General features: G+C 41.5%; 1 protein-coding gene across 1 annotated transcript in view; it reads left to right on the forward strand.

Moving 5' to 3' along the window:
- The first annotated feature begins 207 nt into the window (after positions 1-207).
- Positions 208-23,331, forward strand: part of LOC128728693 (progestin and adipoQ receptor family member 3) — a 28,214-nt gene continuing 5,090 nt past the window's right edge. The window contains exons 1-2 of the mRNA XM_053822328.1: positions 208-327; positions 546-802. Of these exons, the coding sequence (XP_053678303.1) occupies positions 620-802 (183 nt within the window). The 5' untranslated portion in view covers positions 208-327; positions 546-619. The remainder of the gene's footprint in view (positions 328-545; positions 803-23,331) is intronic.

Here is a 23,331-nt window from a genome sequence, read left to right on the forward strand (position 1 = left end):
TATGACGCACAAAATCCAGAAAGTAAACTACGCAGCATTCTCTTTCGCAGTTCAGTTGCGCTTCGCTCTCAAAGTTGACCTGAACAGGAGAGTGAGAGACAATGAGATAATTTCTCTCTCGCAGGAGAAGCTCCTGGCGCATGGCTTGTTTGTGCTGTGTGTGTTGAGTGTGCTGCGCAAGAAATCTCTCTTCTTTCATTTTTCATCGAAACTTTAACGAGTTTAGACGCGTTCAGACACGTTCAGACGCGTTTCGCTTGTCGTCCTATTCTTGTTGTTGCAACCGCCTTGATCACGGTCGAGCAATAAACTGCCATATTGGAGAAGGTAAGTGTGTGCGTTCCTCATTCGAAAATGCAAGTGAAACATTTCAGTCCCGGTGCAAAAGTGCAAGTGAACATTTTATGCCCAGAGAAAGTTGCGCCGCATTGATAGGGAAAAGGGCTGTTGTACTCTTCTCCAAGCCCTTGATATCCGCCCCCACGCCGAAGCCTTTTTGTGTGCGAGTGTATTAATGATCCCATCTTTGTTTGGTTCATTGCAAGTGTTTCTTTTCGCGTGTCGTACCAATTAAATTTACGTGATAAACTCGGTGCCCTTACAATCCTCGGCAAGCATCATGAACGAGTGGAACGAGCTGTTGAAGGCGGAGCTGCTGCCATCGACCGGTTCCTTCCGGCCGGATCCAGACACAACCGGAAGTGGCAACACCGTTGGAGATGGTTTGCTGCGAAAGATGGCCTCGTCCGCCTTCGTGTTGCCGCGGGAGAATTTCGGGTTGTTCCTCCGACAATCGCTCAAGGTAGGTGAACTATTTTACCACTAATTAATACATTTTGAACTAATAAGGAGTGCCTTAAAATTCCTTTTAAACACATCCCAGGCATTGCATCTTTCCGACCATTTTCGACGGGAGAAATCTACACCTCAAACAGCACCTGTTTGGTGTTCCTTAGGGCCCTCTGAGGGCTGTTTGTGATTTCTCTCCCCTGGGCATCTTGCGAAAGTGTATTTATCCTCCTGCCGATCGTTCAATAACGCAACCAACGCTGCATCTCGCGCCATTTCACAAACGTGCCACTTCAGTCACGTGTGGTGGCTGTATTTTGCGCTTTCGCGGATTCGCGTGCACGAGCTCTTCATTGGGTTTGTGTTTTGTCTTCACTCTGAACACGCTTTTTAGCATCATCACAGCTCATGCTGAGCGTAAGAGCAGACAGCCATGCGCGAGGGAAAGCAATTTAGCGCGTGTGCAGTTAAATGCACCTCGGCCTCGGTTTCTTGAGCTTTCCTTCAGTGTTTCCAGCTTCACGTCCGGGGAAACAATTTCTCTCTAATTTAGCTCGTCAAGTGGTTTTTGCATGTGTAACCGATCCAAGATTTAACTTCCGGTTGTACACGAACCCTTATTGTGTCTCGTTCCGTTAGTTAGTACAACTCACGTGCTTATGCGCGCGCAAAATCATCGGCTTTGTGGCGGCCAAATTGCATTTCGATGATTGGTGATTGGCGTAATTTTGCTAGGAAATTATTTCCTCTTTTTCTGTTTACAACCGCAGTTGTTCATGCAATATGCGATACTGCGTTGTTTTGATGCAGCGGGGGTAGTTGCGTTAGTAGACGGCCTTCCAACCATTCTGTCAGGAATTTCTCCTATCACTACTATTAACATATTATGTACACTGCTATGCTACTGTCACCGATAACTTTTGCTGTAGTTATTCTCTAAATGTCCTTTAAAACACTAATATGCCGAAAAAATACATGCAACATTCTGTCAAACCATGACCCATAAATACGTCATTCTTCAGCAAAGTGGTGGGAATTTTTTGAACTTAATAACTATAATTGTGTGCTTATATTAAACTATAGTCTTTTTATTAGAGTCTTCGAACAAATCGACACTGGAACAAATGATGTCAACGACCGTACCAGCAAGGAAATGTATGTGGCCTCATTTCCATTCGTGTGTAACGGCTTAAAGCCCCTTAAGGGTGTTTTTTTTATTTACTTTTGTATTGTGTGTGCCGTCATCTAGTCTGACGGTTTAAAACAGGCGAACACAATACAAAAGTAAATAAATAAAAAAAACACAATCTTAAGGTTAGGTTCGCGAATGTCATCTCGGCAGTAACACAGTCGCTGTTTTAAGTCGTGATATTGTTTAAGCAACAATCGTCGAATGTGTAGTAGTTAATTGAAAAAAAACTATCATTTTCATCTCTTATTATGATTATATTATCTCTTATTATATCTCTTATTATTTTTTTTTGCATCCCTTAGTGACTTTTAAACTTTATGAAATTTTTGCACACTAGCTGCTCTTAATATCATAAGCGAGAGAAAAAAAGACAGATAGGATTAGATACATTTTCTTGCCTACCATCTATTAAACTAATGCTGTTAAACTAAGTTGTTCATGAGCCGCCTGCGTGTAAGAAAGGTGATTTATATGCTCTAGCGGGCGCCTTACCAGATTTATCGAACATCACTGCCTTTGCTTTGTGGGTCTCTTTGCCGTTGTTAGCCATTAACAGCTGATGCACTAAAATTCAACCCATTATCGCCACCAGTTGGCTGGAAAAATAGTGTTATTGCCAATCGGCGTTATGCTCAAGCCTGAGTGTTTTTTTTTCATTCTCTTTCTTTCGTCGAATCAATGTTACCACGTCGTTCCGCTGAACTAGCTTTTAACGTTGGCAAACACTTATGTGTGTCACTTTTGGCCACGGTTCGATTTGATGCCAACGAAAGCAAACAAACCTAAGCTACCCTATGCCTAGGGAAACAAAAGTAGCTTCAATCCAATAGACCTGCGTAAGGTTTATTTTACATTGTTTTGTTATATGAACCAACCGTGCTCACCTACAGGGAGGTTTTACGAATGACAACGATTGTTATTGGAGTAAATTATGACATACGGAACGGGGTGATAAAATTCGTTTAGGAAATTGTTGCGAACGCAACTTGCCGGCTCCTCGGCAACCGCAAGAACTTATTCTTTATACACCCTTATTGGAGAGGTTTAAAAAAAGCGGTCTATCTTCGCGGTGATGATATTAAAAAGAGAGCGAGCCCGCACACTCTCGCTCTTTATATACTGTCCTTTAAGCGATGACCGTCGGTCAGCCCGGGTCGTTGTCCTTAGCCCATCCTCGTGGCTCGTTTAGTGCTCCGTTGACAGGAGCATAGACGTACGTGTTGTCAAACGCTGTACTAAAATGAATAGTACTTTCATGCAGTCCGTCGGCACGGTTGCGCAGCAACAGAAATTATTTGGAGAATATGCATATGGTGAAAATATTTCTTTTTCAGGTCGTTCCAAATTCGTTCGACCATCACTATCACACCGATCCTTCGTTGGATTGTCCTTATATATGACCGCTTAGCTTCCATGTCCTGATTAGTCGACCTTGTATGTTGCCATTTTATGCTCCTTTTTTAAGCGGACAGGATGCAGCCAATTAATGTCGATTAGGCCATCGGGATGTGCTGGCTTAGGAGGCATCTAAATTGGAGTAAATTCATTTGGAAGCTCTAAAGGTGCGTAGTATTTTGCGATTTTCATCGAACACTAACAAACGCATTTTCCAGCGGGGACGCCACCAGCAACATTGTCCACGCACGATCAGGTGCGATGCCACGGGTAGCCACACGATGGACAAGTTCATCTATCTGTCGCGGTGTATATTGGTATGCAGATTAATTTTTTCCATCACTGAATTGTAACCGTGAGGAGGGGTCGTCGCGTGGAGTTTAAGCTTCGAGAGGAGCTGTGTCTATTAGCTGTGCGTGATTGTTCTTTGCTGTGGGATTCACATTTTATTCTCTTATGGAGGCTCGACTTTCATTGTTTGAAATGTCTTTTAACCCTTTCTTATAACTTTTAAAAGTATATATGCTTGATTCTTGTTTGCTGAGGAAATTCGCATTTCACCTTCTTTTAGAGGATGGGCTTTGGTTGCTTTAAATTGCTTATATCCCTTTCTTATAACTTTTAAAGGTATATATGCTAGACTCTTTGTCGAGGGAATCACATTTTATCTTCTTCTGGAGGATCTACTCTCGTTGTTTTAAATTTCTTGTAACCTTTTCTTATATCTTTTAAAGGTATATATGGTTGTTTCTTTGCTGAGGGAATCACATTTTATTCTCTTTAGGAGGATCGACTTTCGTCGTATTAAATTTCTTATAACCCTTTCTTATATCTTTTAAAGGTATATATGTTTGTTTCTTTGCTGAGGGATTCACTTTTTATCTTCTTCTGGAGGATCGACTTTCGTTGTTTTAAATTTCTTATAACTTTTAAAAGTACCACCCTTGTGAGTGATATTATTATGACATTTGTTAGTTGTTTCAACGAGCCTCAACGTCTGCGTACAACTCACGTGCTTATGTGCGCGAGTTAACGAACTATCACTTCGGATTGTAAAGAAGTTAAGCGAGACGAAAGCTTCCTTCTTCTAAGACGGTTAGGCTGAGAGTCCCTCCTTTGGTTTTATTGTGGTATATATATATATCTTTGTGTTTAAAAGGGATTGGGTGACGAAAGGAAGGATAAAGAGAAAGGAAGTAGATATCGGTTATCGTTCGGATGACGATCTTGTATTGGTTTAGGGCTATCACTGTTGAAGGGATGTAGAATCAGGTACGGGCGTCCGATCGGCCGGTTGACGAGATTGTGTTATCGTTGAAGGGATGCAGAATCTTGTATTGGTTTAGGGCTATCACTGTTGAAGGGATGTAGAATCAGGTACGGATGCTTTATCGGTTGGGTTGCTCCGATAACTCGCGCAAAACCTTCGGGTTTGCGGTTGCCAAATTGCATTTCGATTATGGGTGATTCGTGTAATTTAGCTAGGAAATTATAATTATTAGGTGGGAAATTATTATTAGCTAGGAAAGATAATTTAGCTAGACCTACCACCTATTAAACTAAAATCGTTTTCGATGAGCCCCCTGCATGCAAGACTGCCGGTTTATACACTTATAGGGGGCGCCTTACCTTACCGGATTTATTGAACATCACAGCGTTTAGTTTGAGCGTACTGAAATAGTTCTTCGACTGGGGCAGACAGTGTCCATACATTTGATCAGTTAGCATCATTTCCATACGTGCAAGCCTTTCTGCTATTATTATTATGCGACAAACAATCGATTTACTAAATGCAATCGATTTACTAAATCATTCCAAAATTTATCGATATATTATTTATCATGAATTCGATAGAAAATTTGATAATGCAGTATATGTAAGGATACCTAAAAACGTTCTAGTAAATATTTGATTAAGTAAACCAAAAGTTCGCTAGGATATAATTTTATAACATAGCAGGTCTATGCAGCACACATTGAACACATTTTAACGACGTGCATTGTCGCATTGCGCGCGATCGAAAGCTTAGATCAAAAGGAAATTGTTCCAAAACTGACAATGTATCAAGCGGCAAAATTCAAAGGGATCAGGTAAAAATACAACAAATCAATTGATAGCATGATATACGATTTTCATGCGTTGTTTATACTTACAGATAAATGATCTCCTGGCTCAACAAACGTCGAAGTCCTAACGCTGAGGTTTTATCGATTTTTGTTAAAACACAAATGCATAATTCCCATCAGGCGTTTAAATGCGTAATGCCTTTAATCATACTTATTTGATTATCATAAATCCAATATGGATGAACGCACTAACGGAAACAACGGACGTTATAAATATGAAAAGCTGATAGTGTCAAATAAATACTACAAAGTTTGTTGACACAATTCGCTAATTAGTTGAGCAGTGTCGTTGTATACATGTCTGAGAGGTAGGTATTAATATATATTAAATCTGGATTAACAAAAAACTAATACGTTATGTTTTGCCCTTGTAGGTCTGATGTACCCTAAAATAGATCTTCTAAATTTCGATCAACTCAAAGTAATGTGTTCTAAATTCTGCAAATGCTGGATTTGTATGTTATTAAATAATCAAAAAGCGACTTATATTTAATTGACTATCAGAACGTATTTAGGTAGTACATTTGAGTATAATTTTCATACATTTGAAAAAAGTCGTTATCAAGCGAAATTTATGTTGAATTAGTTAACTCGATGAATCGGATAGATTGCGTAAATTGATACATAAACGATATCATATCATGTTTCCATTTGGAAAGGTGCGCTTGTATCATTGATGCTAGTTTATCTCACTGTGATATATATATATATATATATATATATATATATATATATATATATATATATATATATATATATATATATATATATATATATATATATAATATGTATACATATTGACGAAAAGGCGACACGTTTGCTCCAGTTATATTTAAGAACACGATGTCTAGTTAACAAGCAGTATATATACAGAAATTCAAATTTCTCATTCAGGTAATTCAAACACTCTCTCTCAAATTTTCCCCCCGAACATTCATTCATTCCCGAACCCATTCGATGTAGAATAAACGACAACTCTGGAGCTGGCTAAAACAGTTCCCGGCTGCGCATAGGTCGGGTTTAGCAGTCAAGCTTGTATACATCAAGCATCCAACTAACTCACGATACGGCTATTTCTGGGAGAATGTATACCGTGGTTTGAGAGTTTAATACTGAAAGGTGGTCCTTGTGCTTGGAGTTTATGTGATTGGCAAAGAGTTGTTTGGCAGCGGATGTGAGGTTAGCGTTTTTCCTGATGTTTTTGAAGTGCCAGTCAACGTTGATCTTTGGGTCGTCCCATCGTCTGTGCCCATGTCGGGTGAGTTGGGCCATCATCGGGATTTCTTGACCGGTAATCTGGCTGAGAGCCCCACGTTTGCTCTTCTTATCATAGGTTTGGGTTTCCGTACCACTACCACACCGGAAGGCATGCTGGTTCGAGCTAAGCAGGTTGTTCTTTTTGAGTTCCTGGATCAACCTTCGGTTGACCATTCTTTCAAGGACCTTTCCCATGCAGTTGAATAGGGAGATGGGTCGGTAACTGTGAATATCGTGGGAAGGTTTGATAGGTTTGGGGATGGGGACGGTGAGGCTGGCTTTCCAGTGGTGTCAGGGTTGACTCCGGTACGCAAGATATGGTTATATATCCCTAGAAGAGCTATCTTTCCTATTTCAGATAGGTTTTTAAGGGCTGGGTACCCAATATTGTCTGGGTCGCACGAGCTCCCTCGGCACCTGCTAAGTGCCCAGGTTAACTCTTCTAGGGAGAAAAGGTTATTGTAGCGGAAATAGGAGGTGTTTGGTGGAGAAAGGGGAATGGATTCGTTGGAATGTATGTGGGATTGGAAACGGAGGGAGAAATTGCAAGTAGCGGAAACGTTTGCGAAATGTTTCGCAAAGGCTTCCGGAACTTGGTTCGGTGGGATGATAGCGTCTGCAGATTTGAAGATAATCGTGGAGTGTTGGGATTTGGTTTTTCCGGTTAGTGTAGCAACTTCACGCCGTAGATCCCTGCTGGAAGCAGCGGAGTAATGCTGGATACAAACTCCGCCCAGCAATTCTCTTTGGCCTTTCTAATCTCGGCCTTTGCTTTTAGATTAGCTTCCCGGAAGTGATCAGTGGCAAAGCATAGGGTGAGGTTATTAGGAATTTTACCGGCTTTTCTGAGGGCTATGAGCGCTTTTCGTCTGGCCTTTATGGCGGCTGCTACAGTAGCGTTCCACCAGGGAACGCATCTGGACACCCCAGTGCCTTACGAGGTGTTCACAAAAATTCGATTCCCAGACTGTCGATTCCCAGACTGACGATTCTCAGACTGATGTTATCCTTATAAGCTTTCCAACATTGTCGCTTGATTGTGGTCATGTCGAAAATGTCAGAACATGACAAAGTACATTTCTAGATAACAAACAGTATAAATACAGAAAATGAAAATTCTAAAATATATATATATATATATATATATATATATATATATATATATATATATATATATATATATATATATATATATATATATATATATATATACATCTACATATATATATATATATATATATATATATATATATATATATATATATATATATATATATATATAATATATATATATATATAAATCTGTATTTATAACCGAGAATGCCCGGGATAAGTCAAATGAAGGAAGCAAATAACCTTTGTATGTTACATTGGCGGTTAATAAGGAATCGTCTAAACGGCTTGTCTCATGTTTTTTAATAGCTTCCAGCAACTTCGTCATGAGTGTGTGATGCCTTCTCCGGGAGCTTCGTAATGATTCCCTTCTTTTGGGGTCGATACTATACTGCCATCATATAGGCACTCATGTTGTTTTATTAACTCTAGCAGCTTCGTTATGATTCCCTTCTTTTGGGGTTGATACTATACTGGCATCATACAAGCACTTATGTTGCTTACTAGAGTCCAGCAGCTTCGTAATGATTCCCTTCTTTTGTGGTCGTTACTATACTGGCATCATACAAGCACTGATATTTTTGATAGCTTGGCATCATAAAGGCACTCATGCTGTTTTATTAACTCCAGCAGCTTCGTTGTGATTTCCTTCTTTTGGGGTTGATACTATACTGGCATCATAAAGGCACTCATGCTGTTTTATTAACGCTAGCAGCTTCGTTATGATTCCTTTCTTTTGGGGTCGATACTATACTGGCATCATAAAGGCACTCATGTTGTTTTATTAATTGTAGCAGCTTCGTTATGGTTCCCTTCTTTTGGGGTTGATACCATACTGGCATCATACAAGCACTTATGTTGCTTAGTAGAGTCCAGCAGCTTCGTAATGATTCCCTTCTTCTGTGGTCGTTATTATACTGGCATCATACAAGCACTTATGTTGCTTACTAGAGTCCAGCAGCTTCGTTATGATTCCCTTCTTCTGTGGTCGTTACTATACTGGCATCGTACAACCACTGATATTTTTGATAGCTTGGCATCATAAAGGCACTCGTGTTGTTTTATTAACTGTAGCAGCTTCGTTATGATTCCCTTCTTTTGGGGTTGATACCATACTGGCATCATACAAGCACTTATGTTGCTTACTAGAGTCCAGCAGCTTCGTAATGATTCCCTTCTTCTGTGGTCGTTACTATACTGGCATCATACAAGCACTGATATTTCTGATAGCTTGGCATCATAAAGGCACTCGTGTTGTTTTATTAACTGTAGCAGCTTCGTAATGATTCCCTTCCTTTGGGGTCGATACTATACTGGCATCATACAAGCACTTATGTTGCTTACTAGAGTCCAGGAGCTTCGTTATGATTCCCTTCTTTTGGGGTCGATACTATACTGGCATCGTACAACCACTGATATTTCTGATAGCTTGGCATCATACAAGCACTTATGCTGTTTTATTAACTCTAGCAGCTTCGTTATGATTCCCTTCTTTTGGGGTCGATACTATACTGGCATCATAAAGGCACTCATGCTGTTTTATTAACTCTAGCAGCTTCGTTATGATTCCTTTCTTTTGGGGTCGATACTATACTGGCATCGTACAACCACTGATATTTCTGATAGCTTGGCATCATAAAGGCACTCGTGTTGTTTTATTAACTGTAGCAGCTTCGTAATGATTCCCTTCTTTTGGGGTTGATACCATACTGGCATCATACAAGCACTTATGTTGCTTAGTAGAGTCCAGCTGGTTCGTTATGATTCCCTTCTTTTGGGGTTGATACTATACTGGCATCATAAAGGCACTCATGTTGTTTTATTAATTGTAGCAGCTTCGTAATGATTCCCTTCTTTTGGGGTTGATACCATACTGGCATCATACAAGCACTTATGTTGCTTAGTAGAGTCCAGCTGGTGCGTTATGATTCCCTTCTTTTGGGGTCGATACTATACTGGCATCATAAAGGCACTCATGTTGTTTTATTAATTGTAGCAGCTTCGTTATGATTCCCTTCTTTTGGGGTTGATACCATACTGGCATCATACAAGCACTTATGTTGCTTACTAGAGTCCAGCAGCTTCGTTATGATTCCCTTCTTTTGGGGTCGATACTATACTGGCATCGTACAACCACTGATATTTCTGATAGCTTGGCATCATAAAGGCACTCATGCTGTTTTATTAACTCTAGCAGCTTCGTTATGATTCCTTTCTTTTGGGGTCGATACTATACTGGCATCGTACAACCACTGATATTTCTGATAGCTTGGCATCATAAAGGCACTCGTGTTGTTTTATTAACTGTAGCAGCTTCGTAATGATTCCCTTCTTTTGGGGTCGATACTATACTGGCATCATAAAGGCACTCGTGTTGTTTTATCAACTGTAGCAGCTTCGTAATGATTCCCTTCTTTTGGGGTTGATACCAAACTGGCATCATACAAGCACTTATGTTGCTTACTAGAGTCCAGCAGCTTCGTAATGATTCCCTTCTTCTGTGGTCGTTATTATACTGGCATCATACAAGCACTTATGTTGCTTACTAGAGTCCAGCAGCTTCGTTATGATTCCCTTCTTCTGTGGTCGTTACTATACTGGCATCGTACAACCACTGATATTTTTGATAGCTTGGCATCATAAAGGCACTCGTGTTGTTTTATTAACTGTAGCAGCTTCGTTATGGTTCCCTTCTTTTGGGGTTGATACCATACTGGCATCATACAAGCACTTATGTTGCTTACTAGAGTCCAGCTGGTGCGTTCTGATTCCCTTCTTTTGGGGTCGATACTATACTGGCATCATAAAGGCACTCATGTTGTTTTATTAACTGTAGCAGCTTCGTAATGATTCCCTTCTTTTGGGGTTGATACCATACTGGCATCATACAAGCAGTTATGTTGCTTACTAGAGTCCAGCAGCTTCGTAATGATTCCCTTCTTTTGGGGTCGTTACTATACTGGCATCATACAAGCACTTATGTTGCTTAGTAGAGTCCAGCTGGTGCGTTATGATTCCCTTCTTTTGGGGTCGATACTATACTGGCATCATAAAGGCACTCATGTTGTTTTATTAATTGTAGCAGCTTCGTTATGATTCCCTTCTTTTGGGGTTGATACCATACTGGCATCATACAAGCACTTATGTTGCTTACTAGAGTCCAGCAGCTTCGTAATGATTCCCTTCTTCTGTGGTCGTTATTATACTGGCATCATACAAGCACTTATGTTGCTTACTAGAGTCCAGCAGCTTCGTTATGATTCCCTTCTTCTGTGGTCGTTACTATACTGGCATCGTACAACCACTGATATTTCTGATAGCTTGGCATCATAAAGGCACTCATGTTGTTTTATTAATTGTAGCAGCTTCGTTATGGTTCCCTTCTTTTGGGGTTGATACCATACTGGCATCATACAAGCACTTATGTTGCTTACTAGAGTCCAGCAGCTTCGTTATGATTCCCTTCTTCTGTGGTCGTTACTATACTGGCATCGTACAACCACTGATATTTCTGATAGCTTGGCATCATAAAGGCACTCATGTTGTTTTATCAATTGTAGCAGCTTCGTTATGGTTCCCTTCTTTTGGGGTTGATACCATACTGGCATCATACAAGCACTTATGTTGCTTACTAGAGTCCAGCAGCTTCGTAATGATTCCCTTCTTCTGTGATCGTTACTATACTGGCATCATACAAGCACTTATGTTGCTTACTAGAGTCCAGCTGGTGCGTTATGATTCCCTTCTTTTGAGGTCGATACTATACTGGCATCATAAAGGCACTCATGTTGTTTTATCAATTGTAGCAGCTTCGTTATGGTTCCCTTCTTTTGGGGTTGATACCATACTGGCATCATACAAGCACTTATGTTGCTTACTAGAGTCCAGCAGCTTCGTAATGATTCCCTTCTTCTGTGATCGTTACTATACTGGCATCATACAAGCACTTATGTTGCTTACTAGAGTCCAGCTGGTGCGTTATGATTCCCTTCTTTTGGGGTCGATACTATACTGGCATCATAAAGGCACTCATGTTGTTTTATTAATTGTAGCAGCTTCGTTATGGTTCCCTTCTTTTGGGGTTGATACTATACTGGCATCATACAAGCACTTATGTTGCTTACTAGAGTCCAGCAGCTTCGTAATGATTCCCTTCTTCTGTGATCGTTACTATACTGGCATCATACAAGCACTTATGTTGCTTACTAGAGTCCAGCAGCTTCGTTATGATTCCCTTCTTTTGGGGTCGATACTATACTTGCATCATAAAGGCACTCATGTTGTTTTATTAATTGTAGCAGCTTCGTTATGGTTCCCTTCTTTTGGGGTTGATACCATACTGGCATCATACAAGCACTTATGTTGCTTACTAGAGTCCAGCAGCTTCGTAATGATTCCCTTCTTCTGTGATCGTTACTATACTGGCATCATACAAGCACTTATGTTGCTTACTAGAGTCCAGCAGCTTCGTTATGATTCCCTTCTTTTGGGGTCGATACTATACTTGCATCATAAAGGCACTCATGTTGTTTTATTAATTGTAGCAGCTTCGTTATGGTTCCCTTCTTTTGGGGTTGATACCATACTGGCATCATACAAGCACTTATGTTGCTTACTAGAGTCCAGCAGCTTCGTAATGATTCCCTTCTTCTGTGATCGTTACTATACTGGCATCATACAAGCACTTATGTTGCTTACTAGAGTCCAGCAGCTTCGTAATGATTCCCTTCTTCTGTGATCGTTACTATACTGGCATCATACAAGCACTTATGTTGCTTACTAGAGTCCAGCAGCTTCGTTATGGTTCCCTTCTTTTGGGGTTGATACCATACTGGCATCATACAAGCACTTATGTTGCTTACTAGAGTCCAGCAGCTTCGTAATGATTCCCTTCTTCTGTGATCGTTACTATACTGGCATCATACAAGCACTTATGTTGCTTACTAGAGTCCAGCAGCTTCGTTATGATTCCCTTCTTTTGGGGTCGATACTATACTTGCATCATAAAGGCACTCATGTTGTTTTATTAATTGTAGCAGCTTCGTTATGGTTCCCTTCTTTTGGGGTTGATACCATACTGGCATCATACAAGCACTTATGTTGCTTACTAGAGTCCAGCAGCTTCGTAATGATTCCCTTCTTCTGTGATCGTTACTATACTGGCATCATACAAGCACTTATGTTGCTTACTAGAGTCCAGCAGCTTCGTAATGATTCCCTTCTTCTGTGATCGTTACTATACTGGCATCATACAAGCACTTATGTTGCTTACTAGAGTCCAGCAGCTTCGTTATGATTCCCTTCTTTTGGGGTCGATACTATACTTGCATCATAAAGGCACTCATGTTGTTTTATTAATTGTAGCAGCTTCGTTATGGTTCCCTTCTTTTGGGGTTGATACCATACTGGCATCATACAAGCACTTATGTTGCTTACTAGAGTCCAGCAGCTTCGTAATGATTCCCTTCTTCTGTGATCGTTACTATACTGGCATCATACAAGCACTTATGTTGCTTACTAGAGTCCAGCTGGTGCGTTATGATTCCCTTCTTTTGGGGTCGATACTATACTGGCATCATAAAGGCACTCATGTTGTTTTATTAATTGTAGCAGCTTCGTTATGGTTCCCTTCTTTTGGGGTTGATACCATACTGGCATCATACAAGCACTTATGTTGCTTACTAGAGTCCAGCAGCTTCGTTATGATTCCCTTCTTTTGGGGTCGATACTATACTTGCATCATAAAGGCACTCATGTTGTTTTATTAATTGTAGCAGCTTCGTTATGGTTCCCTTCTTTTGGGGTTGATACCATACTGGCATCATACAAGCACTTATGTTGCTTACTAGAGTCCAGCAGCTTCGTAATGATTCCCTTCTTCTGTGATCGTTACTATACTGGCATCATACAAGCACTTATGTTGCTTACTAGAGTCCAGCAGCTTCGTTATGATTCCCTTCTTTTGGGGTCGATACTATACTTGCATCATAAAGGCACTCATGTTGTTTTATTAATTGTAGCAGCTTCGTTATGGTTCCCTTCTTTTGGGGTTGATACCATACTGGCATCATACAAGCACTTATGTTGCTTACTAGAGTCCAGCAGCTTCGTAATGATTCCCTTCTTCTGTGATCGTTACTATACTGGCATCATACAAGCACTTATGTTGCTTACTAGAGTCCAGCAGCTTCGTTATGATTCCCTTCTTTTGAGGTCGATACTATACTTGCATCATAAAGGCACTCATGTTGTTTTATTAATTGTAGCAGCTTCGTTATGGTTCCCTTCTTTTGGGGTTGATACCATACTGGCATCATACAAGCACTTATGTTGCTTACTAGAGTCCAGCAGCTTCGTAATGATTCCCTTCTTCTGTGGTCGTTACTATACTGGCATCATACAAGCACTTATGTTGCTTACTAGAGTCCAGCTGGTGCGTTATGATTCCCTTCTTTTGGGGTCGATACTATACTGGCATCATAAAGGCACTCATGTTGTTTTATCAATTGTAGCAGCTTCGTTATGGTTCCCTTCTTTTGGGGTTGATACCATACTGGCATCATACAAGCACTTATGTTGCTTACTAGAGTCCAGCAGCTTCGTAATGATTCCCTTCTTCTGTGATCGTTACTATACTGGCATCATACAAGCACTTATGTTGCTTACTAGAGTCCAGCTGGTGCGTTATGATTCCCTTCTTTTGGGGTCGATACTATACTGGCATCATAAAGGCACTCATGTTGTTTTATTAATTGTAGCAGCTTCGTTATGATTCCCTTCTTTTGGGGTTGATACCATACTGGCATCATACAAGCACTTATGTTGCTTACTAGAGTCCAGCAGCTTCGTAATGATTCCCTTCTTCTGTGATCGTTACTATACTGGCATCATACAAGCACTTATGTTGCTTACTAGAGTCCAGCAGCTTCGTTATGATTCCCTTCTTTTGGGGTCGATACTATACTTGCATCATAAAGGCACTCATGTTGTTTTATTAATTGTAGCAGCTTCGTTATGGTTCCCTTCTTTTGGGGTTGATACCATACTGGCATCATACAAGCACTTATGTTGCTTACTAGAGTCCAGCAGCTTCGTAATGATTCCCTTCTTCTGTGATCGTTACTATACTGGCATCATACAAGCACTTATGTTGCTTACTAGAGTCCAGCAGCTTCGTAATGATTCCCTTCTTCTGTGATCGTTACTATACTGGCATCATACAAGCACTTATGTTGCTTACTAGAGTCCAGCAGCTTCGTAATGATTCCCTTCTTCTGTGATCGTTACTATACTGGCATCATACAAGCACTTATGTTGCTTACTAGAGTCCAGCAGCTTCGTTATGATTCCCTTCTTTTGGGGTCGATACTATACTTGCATCATAAAGGCACTCATGTTGTTTTATTAATTGTAGCAGCTTCGTTATGGTTCCCTTCTTTTGGGGTTGATACCATACTGGCATCATACAAGCACTTATGTTGCTTACTAGAGTCCAGCAGCTTCGTAATGATTCCCTTCTTCTGTGATCGTTACTATACTGGCATCATACAAGCACTTATGTTGCTTACTAGAGTCCAGCTGGTGCGTTATGATTCCCTTCTTTTGGGGTCGATACTATACTTGCATCATAAAGGCACTCATGTTGTTTTATTAATTGTAGCAGCTTCGTTATGGTTCCCTTCTTTTGGGGTTGATACCATACTGGCATCATACAAGCACTTATGTTGCTTACTAGAGTCCAGCAGCTTCGTAATGATTCCCTTCTTCTGTGGTCGTTATTATACTGGCATCATACAAGCACTTATGTTGCTTACTAGAGTCCAGCAGCTTCGTTATGATTCCCTTCTTTTGGGGTCGATACTATACTTGCATCATAAAGGCACTCATGTTGTTTTATTAATTGTAGCAGCTTCGTTATGGTTCCCTTCTTTTGGGGTTGATACCATACTGGCATCATACAAGCACTTATGTTGCTTACTAGAGTCCAGCAGCTTCGTAATGATTCCCTTCTTCTGTGATCGTTACTATACTGGCATCATACAAGCACTTATGTTGCTTACTAGAGTCCAGCAGCTTCGTTATGATTCCCTTCTTTTGGGGTCGATACTATACTTGCATCATAAAGGCACTCATGTTGTTTTATTAATTGTAGCAGCTTCGTTATGGTTCCCTTCTTTTGGGGTTGATACCATACTGGCATCATACAAGCACTTATGTTGCTTACTAGAGTCCAGCAGCTTCGTAATGATTCCCTTCTTCTGTGATCGTTACTATACTGGCATCATACAAGCACTTATGTTGCTTACTAGAGTCCAGCAGCTTCGTAATGATTCCCTTCTTCTGTGATCGTTACTATACTGGCATCATACAAGCACTTATGTTGCTTACTAGAGTCCAGCAGCTTCGTAATGATTCCCTTCTTCTGTGGTCGTTACTATACTGGCATCATACAAGCACTTATGTTGCTTACTAGAGTCCAGCTGGTGCGTTATGATTCCCTTCTTTTGGGGTCGATACTATACTTGCATCATAAAGGCACTCATGTTGTTTTATTAATTGTAGCAGCTTCGTTATGGTTCCCTTCTTTTGGGGTTGATACCATACTGGCATCATACAAGCACTTATGTTGCTTACTAGAGTCCAGCAGCTTCGTAATGATTCCCTTCTTCTGTGGTCGTTACTATACTGGCATCATACAAGCACTTATGTTGCTTACTAGAGTCCAGCTGGTGCGTTATGATTCCCTTCTTTTGGGGTCGATACTATACTGGCATCATAAAGGCACTCATGTTGTTTTATTAATTGTAGCAGCTTCGTTATGGTTCCCTTCTTTTGGGGTTGATACCATACTGGCATCATACAAGCACTTATGTTGCTTACTAGAGTCCAGCAGCTTCGTAATGATTCCCTTCTTCTGTGATCGTTACTATACTGGCATCATACAAGCACTTATGTTGCTTACTAGAGTCCAGCTGGTGCGTTATGATTCCCTTCTTTTGGGGTCGATACTATACTTGCATCATAAAGGCACTCATGTTGTTTTATTAATTGTAGCAGCTTCGTTATGGTTCCCTTCTTTTGGGGTTGATACCATACTGGCATCATACAAGCACTTATGTTGCTTACTAGAGTCCAGCAGCTTCGTAATGATTCCCTTCTTCTGTGATCGTTACTATACTGGCATCATACAAGCACTTATGTTGCTTACTAGAGTCCAGCTGGTGCGTTATGATTCCCTTCTTTTGGGGTCGATACTATACTTGCATCATAAAGGCACTCATGTTGTTTTATTAATTGTAGCAGCTTCGTTATGGTTCCCTTCTTTTGGGGTTGATACCATACTGGCATCATACAAGCACTTATGTTGCTTACTAGAGTCCAGCAGCTTCGTAATGATTCCCTTCTTCTGTGATCGTTACTATACTGGCATCATACAAGCACTTATGTTGCTTACTAGAGTCCAGCTGGTGCGTTATGATTCCCTTCTTTTGGGGTCGATACTATACTGGCATCATAAAGGCACTCATGTTGTTTTATTAATTGTAGCAGCTTCGTTATGGTTCCCTTCTTTTGGGGTTGATACCATACTGGCATCATACAAGCACTTATGTTGCTTACTAGAGTCCAGCAGCTTCGTAATGATTCCCTTCTTCTGTGGTCGTTATTATACTGGCATCATACAAGCACTTATGTTGCTTACTAGAGTCCAGCAGCTTCGTTATGATTCCCTTCTTTTGGGGTCGATACTATACTTGCATCATAAAGGCACTCATGTTGTTTTATTAATTGTAGCAGCTTCGTTATGGTTCCCTTCTTTTGGGGTTGATACCATACTGGCATCATACAAGCACTTATGTTGCTTAGTAGAGTCCAGCTGGTGCGTTATGATTCCCTTCTTTTGGGGTCGATACTATACTGGCATCATAAAGGCACTCATGTTGTTTTATTAATTGTAGCAGCTTCGTTATGGTTCCCTTCTTTTGGGGTTGATACCATACTGGCATCATACAAGCACTTATGTTGCTTACTAGAGTCCAGCAGCTTCGTAATGATTCCCTTCTTCTGTGGTCGTTACTATACTGGCATCGTACAACCACTGATATTTCTGATAGCTTGGCATCATAAAGGCACTCATGTTGTTTTATCAATTGTAGCAGCTTCGTTATGGTTCCCTTCTTTTGGGGTTGATACCATACTGGCATCATACAAGCACTTATGTTGCTTACTAGAGTCCAGCAGCTTCGTAATGATTCCCTTCTTCTGTGGTCGTTATTATACTGGCATCATACAAGCACTTATGTTGCTTACTAGAGTCCAGCAGCTTCGTTATGATTCCCTTCTTCTGTGGTCGTTACTATACTGGCATCGTACAACCACTGATATTTCTGATAGCTTGGCATCATAAAGGCACTCATGTTGTTTTATCAATTGTAGCAGCTTCGTTATGGTTCCCTTCTTTTGGGGTTGATACCATACTGGCATCATACAAGCACTTATGTTGCTTACTAGAGTCCAGCAGCTTCGTAATGATTCCCTTCTTCTGTGGTCGTTATTATACTGGCATCATACAAGCACTTATGTTGCTTACTAGAGTCCAGCAGCTTCGTTATGATTCCCTTCTTCTGTGGTCGTTACTATACTGGCATCGTACAACCACTGATATTTTTGATAGCTTGGCATCATAAAGGCACTCGTGTTGTTTTATTAACTGTAGCAGCTTCGTAATGATTCCCTTCCTTTGGGGTCGATACTATACTGGCATCATACAAGCACTTATGTTGCTTACTAGAGTCCAGGAGCTTCGTTATGATTCCCTTCTTTTGGGGTCGATACTATACTGGCATCGTACAACCACTGATATTTCTGATAGCTTGGCATCATAAAGGCACTCATGTTGTTTTATCAATTGTAGCAGCTTCGTTATGGTTCCCTTCTTTTGGGGTTGATACCATACTGGCATCATACAAGCACTTATGTTGCTTACTAGAGTCCAGCAGCTTCGTTATGATTCCCTTCTTCTGTGGTCGTTACTATACTGGCATCGTACAACCACTGATATTTCTGATAGCTTGGCATCATAAAGGCACTCATGTTGTTTTATTAATTGTAGCAGCTTCGTTATGGTTCCCTTCTTTTGGGGTTGATACCATACTGGCATCATACAAGCACTTATGTTGCTTAGTAGAGTCCAGCTGGTGCGTTATGATTCCCTTCTTTTGGGGTCGATACTATACTGGCATCATAAAGGCACTCATGTTGTTTTATTAATTGTAGCAGCTTCGTTATGATTCCCTTCTTTTGGGGTTGGTACCATACTGGCATCATACAAGCACTTATGATATGAGCACATACTGGCATCATACAAGTACTTTAGGGTTTCCTCGCCATGTCCCATGTAGCTGCAGATATGATAGGAAAAATTTTCCTTGCTTATGGTATCCTCCGCCATTGGATGTGGTCCAAAAACTACCCATCTTAAACGAGTCTTAGATGCGAGTGGTTCGTCGTCTGCTCCTGTCACATTTCTTAACGCTTTTCCTCGATGGCAATTGTCTACAGCAATGTCGTCACAGTCCGTTTAGATGCGCGAATCTTTCGATAAGTTAAGCCATACTTGTTTGTGCGGGCAGTGCCAAATGTTGTATAGTGTGCACCTTTATCATTTCGTATACGGTCGCTCCTGGGTAGTCACTCGAAATCCGCACTGTTCGTTTATCCGAATCTCTCTCTCCCCTGGTCGTGTCTCGGGTCCACTTTAAGCATAGGGGAAACTAACAGAGCGGATGTTTTTAAAGTTTAACAGGCTCGACTGTCTTCGGCGGCTATTCAACACGTGGTCGATCTGGTTGGAAGTAGCTCCATCTAGGGACACCCAAGTAACTTTGTGGATGTCCCAACGCGCCAACTTGGTACTTCCCACCCCTACATTCTTCCTACGCTCTTGATTACATTGGTTCTCTACCGACTTTTGCATAGAAGATTCATCCCCAAGATGATTTTAAGGGTCATGCTTAAGGCACTGGTCAATGCTTTTTTGTGAGGCAGCCGTAAAAAAGGTCCTTCTGCTTTTCATTTTTGTCTTCGGTAGGGGCGCGATCAAAGAGTAAGTTCAACTCAAATAAAATCGGGTTTATCAGGTAGTCGATTCGCACTCACTGCTCTAGAACATCAGTTCATTTGAATTTTTATTGCTTCATTTAATCAAGTTGACATCGGTATGAGTCGAGAGGCATGAGTCGCAGCAAGTTGGCATCGTATTTTTATGATATTTTTTCATTATATTTTATTGATTAGAATCGCGCTTCCTTATTTCAGTTTGCACACGATCGTGTTTTTTTTTTTTCATTTATCCGAGTCGATGGTGTTTCAACTCTCCACTTGAGCCGTTTCATTGGTGAGGGCTGCGATTGATGAACAACGGGTGAAATATGCTCGAAATTGTGACGACACCTGGGTTTTGCCGCCAGTGTATGTGCAAGAGACGGCTCATAGAAAAGAAGAAAAAAAGAAGCTCAAACTGAGACATAGCGCGCTAGTAGACGCCATTGGAATGAGACACAACACCGGGCCAAGGTTCCCCGCAGAGGTCTTGCGCACACCCGTGCGAGAGGAGTCGGCTACGGTTTGGTGGGCAATGGCACCTCTCGAGTGGTTTGTGTGTTTCCACTGGTTGGGGATCGATTTCCACACCACCACGGTATTATAAAAAACCGGCAGTGAGATTTGCAATTAGCTCCATGGAAATTGCTGCCCCAATCGCTCGCTCTTAGCTCGAGGTTTTTCCCCTCCTTTGGCAGCTGTTTGCTCATAACTCACTCTGTTTCAACCCTTCCCACAAACCGTATATTAACGGGCGTACATGAGGCTATCTTTTTGGTTTTTGATTGCTGATTGTGCACTTATATACCGAAACGGAAAATCGTTCAAATCTAAGGTCTTTCATGGAGGACCGAAGATGTCACTTAAACAACACAAATGATCTATTTAACGAGATTAAGATAAGAGGATGCCACTTTTTGCTACATTTCCCATTCTACCTTAATTACTAACAATTTTTATTTTTACTATTTCAGTAACAAGTAACGCTTTTTTTGAATATAAGCTATCACATGTCCTGTCAGTTCATCCTCAGACGGACAGATTTCATCCCTATCATTCTGTAATGATCAGCCCCCTCCCACACACATACACATTTACTTGGTCAGCTTGGTTTTTATTTGTTACGCATTGAACGCGCACCTTTCGCTTTGTCCCGATACCTGTTCGGTTAGCCTGGGGTTTCGGCAAAGGTCGCTGTCATAACCGCCTCTACTGTACGCATATTTTAATACTCCGGTTTCCGCGGTGGGTCACTCACCCCTACCACTATCGCGCGAGCACTATTGGCTGTCTTGCCGTTTACTACCACCGTGGCACAAAATCCCTACATTTACTTACCGACCGCCGGTGCAGGCTGACAGCGCTGGCTCGGCAGCCCGGTAGCGCTCTCTCGTGTGGCAGTGTCATTACTATTCCATCTGTTCGCTTGATCGCGCGTGTCATTGGGCGAGTTTTAGTGCACCCATACGCCCAGAACACGTTTGCTTTCGGCAGGTCGCGAACGCACTCGCGTACGGTTCGCGGTTCCGTTCGGGGTTTCTCCTAGTGTGACGGCGGTGTATCTCTCGTTCGCTCTCGGTTTTTATTTTGCCGCAAAAAAACATCCGACAGACCCGGGTGCACGTTTGCGGTGTGTACTACGATCTACGCCGCCATTAGGAGCCATGGGGAAGTTTTTGAAAGTAAGAATCCGTTTGGTTTTGAGTTCTGTTATCGTTTCCCGCGCAAACGTTGTTACGCACCATCGATCGTCAACCTCGCGTGAAAGTGGCCGTTTTCTGTTTTCGCAAACTCTAGCGCAACTCCCTACCAACCATCAATGTCTGCATTCAAATTTACCCGGCATTAGTGTCACCGACGTTTGTGAATGTGGGTATCTTGAAGATCCACGGAGCGGAAGCAGCCGTTATTATCACCAAGCAAACGAGCACCAAAATGAGATGATAATTAAAAGATCAAATTTTGCGTGTTTTCTACTGCGTGGAGTTTTGCAGTGCTTCGCAACAGCACAATGTGTGCTTGTGTGTGCCTGTGAATTTATATATGCTCTATTATGTAACTCGCGTCATATTACTTGGGACTGTAACATGTGCTAATTAAACTAAAGCAATTTTATATACGCACGACTGCTATATCCAGCTAGGTGAAAATGTCAAGTCATCGAAAGCCTTAGCCTAGCCAGGCAGGCCTTGATCATACACCGGCTTCGTATCCTCTCAACATGATTGAACGTATTGGAAGCATTTATCATTCTGTGAAGTGAAATAGCGAGTGGTTTTTGTTTGCCTTAAAGCAACCATTATTTGTTGTTTTATGTTGTTATAAACCATTGCTCATGGTGATGGAAAATTCGCATACCATAGCGATTTGTTTCGGGTCGTTCCATAACGCCACGAGCGTGTAACGGAGTTGAGTATATTCAGGCAATTTGCAATCGAAGATCGCCTCACGTGTGTTTCCCATTGTTGTTCGAGTTTCGAACCGTGTTTTTCGAAACATAAATGAGGTCAGTGGGAAACCGGGTGAGACTTGCGCCCCCTCCCCTCCCCCCTCCCCACACCGCTCTCTCCCCCTCTCTACATAATCTTCCGCTGAATCCCACCACACACCGATCAGCCCATGTTCCTTAGGCTTCACCGGGGAAGGGGAAAGTGACATAACCGACCCCCCGGACCCGATATTTATCGCGCGTCGCACATAGACAGAAAGATGCGAAAGGAGCGAGATCAAGCGAGGCAGTGGAGACCCATTCCACAGTGACCCATTCTCGTATTCAGGGCATCTCGTAATCGAGCCAACATTTGCCGCAATCGCGACCGCGACCTGCTTCTTGTGAGCAGTTTAGGTGATGGCGACAGCAGTTGGAGGAGAAGGGGCCCATGTTATGCGCAGAAATGTGCCGTCGGCAGATTGGGATACAACTTTGCGCTTTTAACTGCGCCAGCCTTTTAAACAGACGGTGGGCGCACTTTCTCTTTTCTTTCCGCTGCTATATGTTTCTCTCTGCCTGTGGGCGCGTTTTTTTTTTGTTGGTTACATGTTTTTGTTTCGTCAGGTGATGTCTTGGAAGAAGAGAACCGGGAAGTTATGGTATGCCGAAGAACGGCCAATGCCACTACGTTTTGTCTTTCGAAATCGAACAGTGATCAAACTACCATTTGCAGACGTGAGAAACACACATTCTAAATTTTGCGAGTACATCCAAGTTTCGTTCAAAAATCAAATACTTAAATCCGAGATCATCATAAGATGCCTGAGGTGATGTCTTGGAAGAAGAGAACCGGGAAGTTATGGTATGCCGAAGAACGGCCAATGCCGCTACGTTTTGTCTTTCGAAATCGAACACTGAGCAAACTACCA

This window comes from Anopheles nili, chromosome X, assembly GCF_943737925.1.
Source record: "Anopheles nili chromosome X, idAnoNiliSN_F5_01, whole genome shotgun sequence".
In the NCBI taxonomy this organism is placed as follows: domain Eukaryota; kingdom Metazoa; phylum Arthropoda; class Insecta; order Diptera; family Culicidae; genus Anopheles; species Anopheles nili.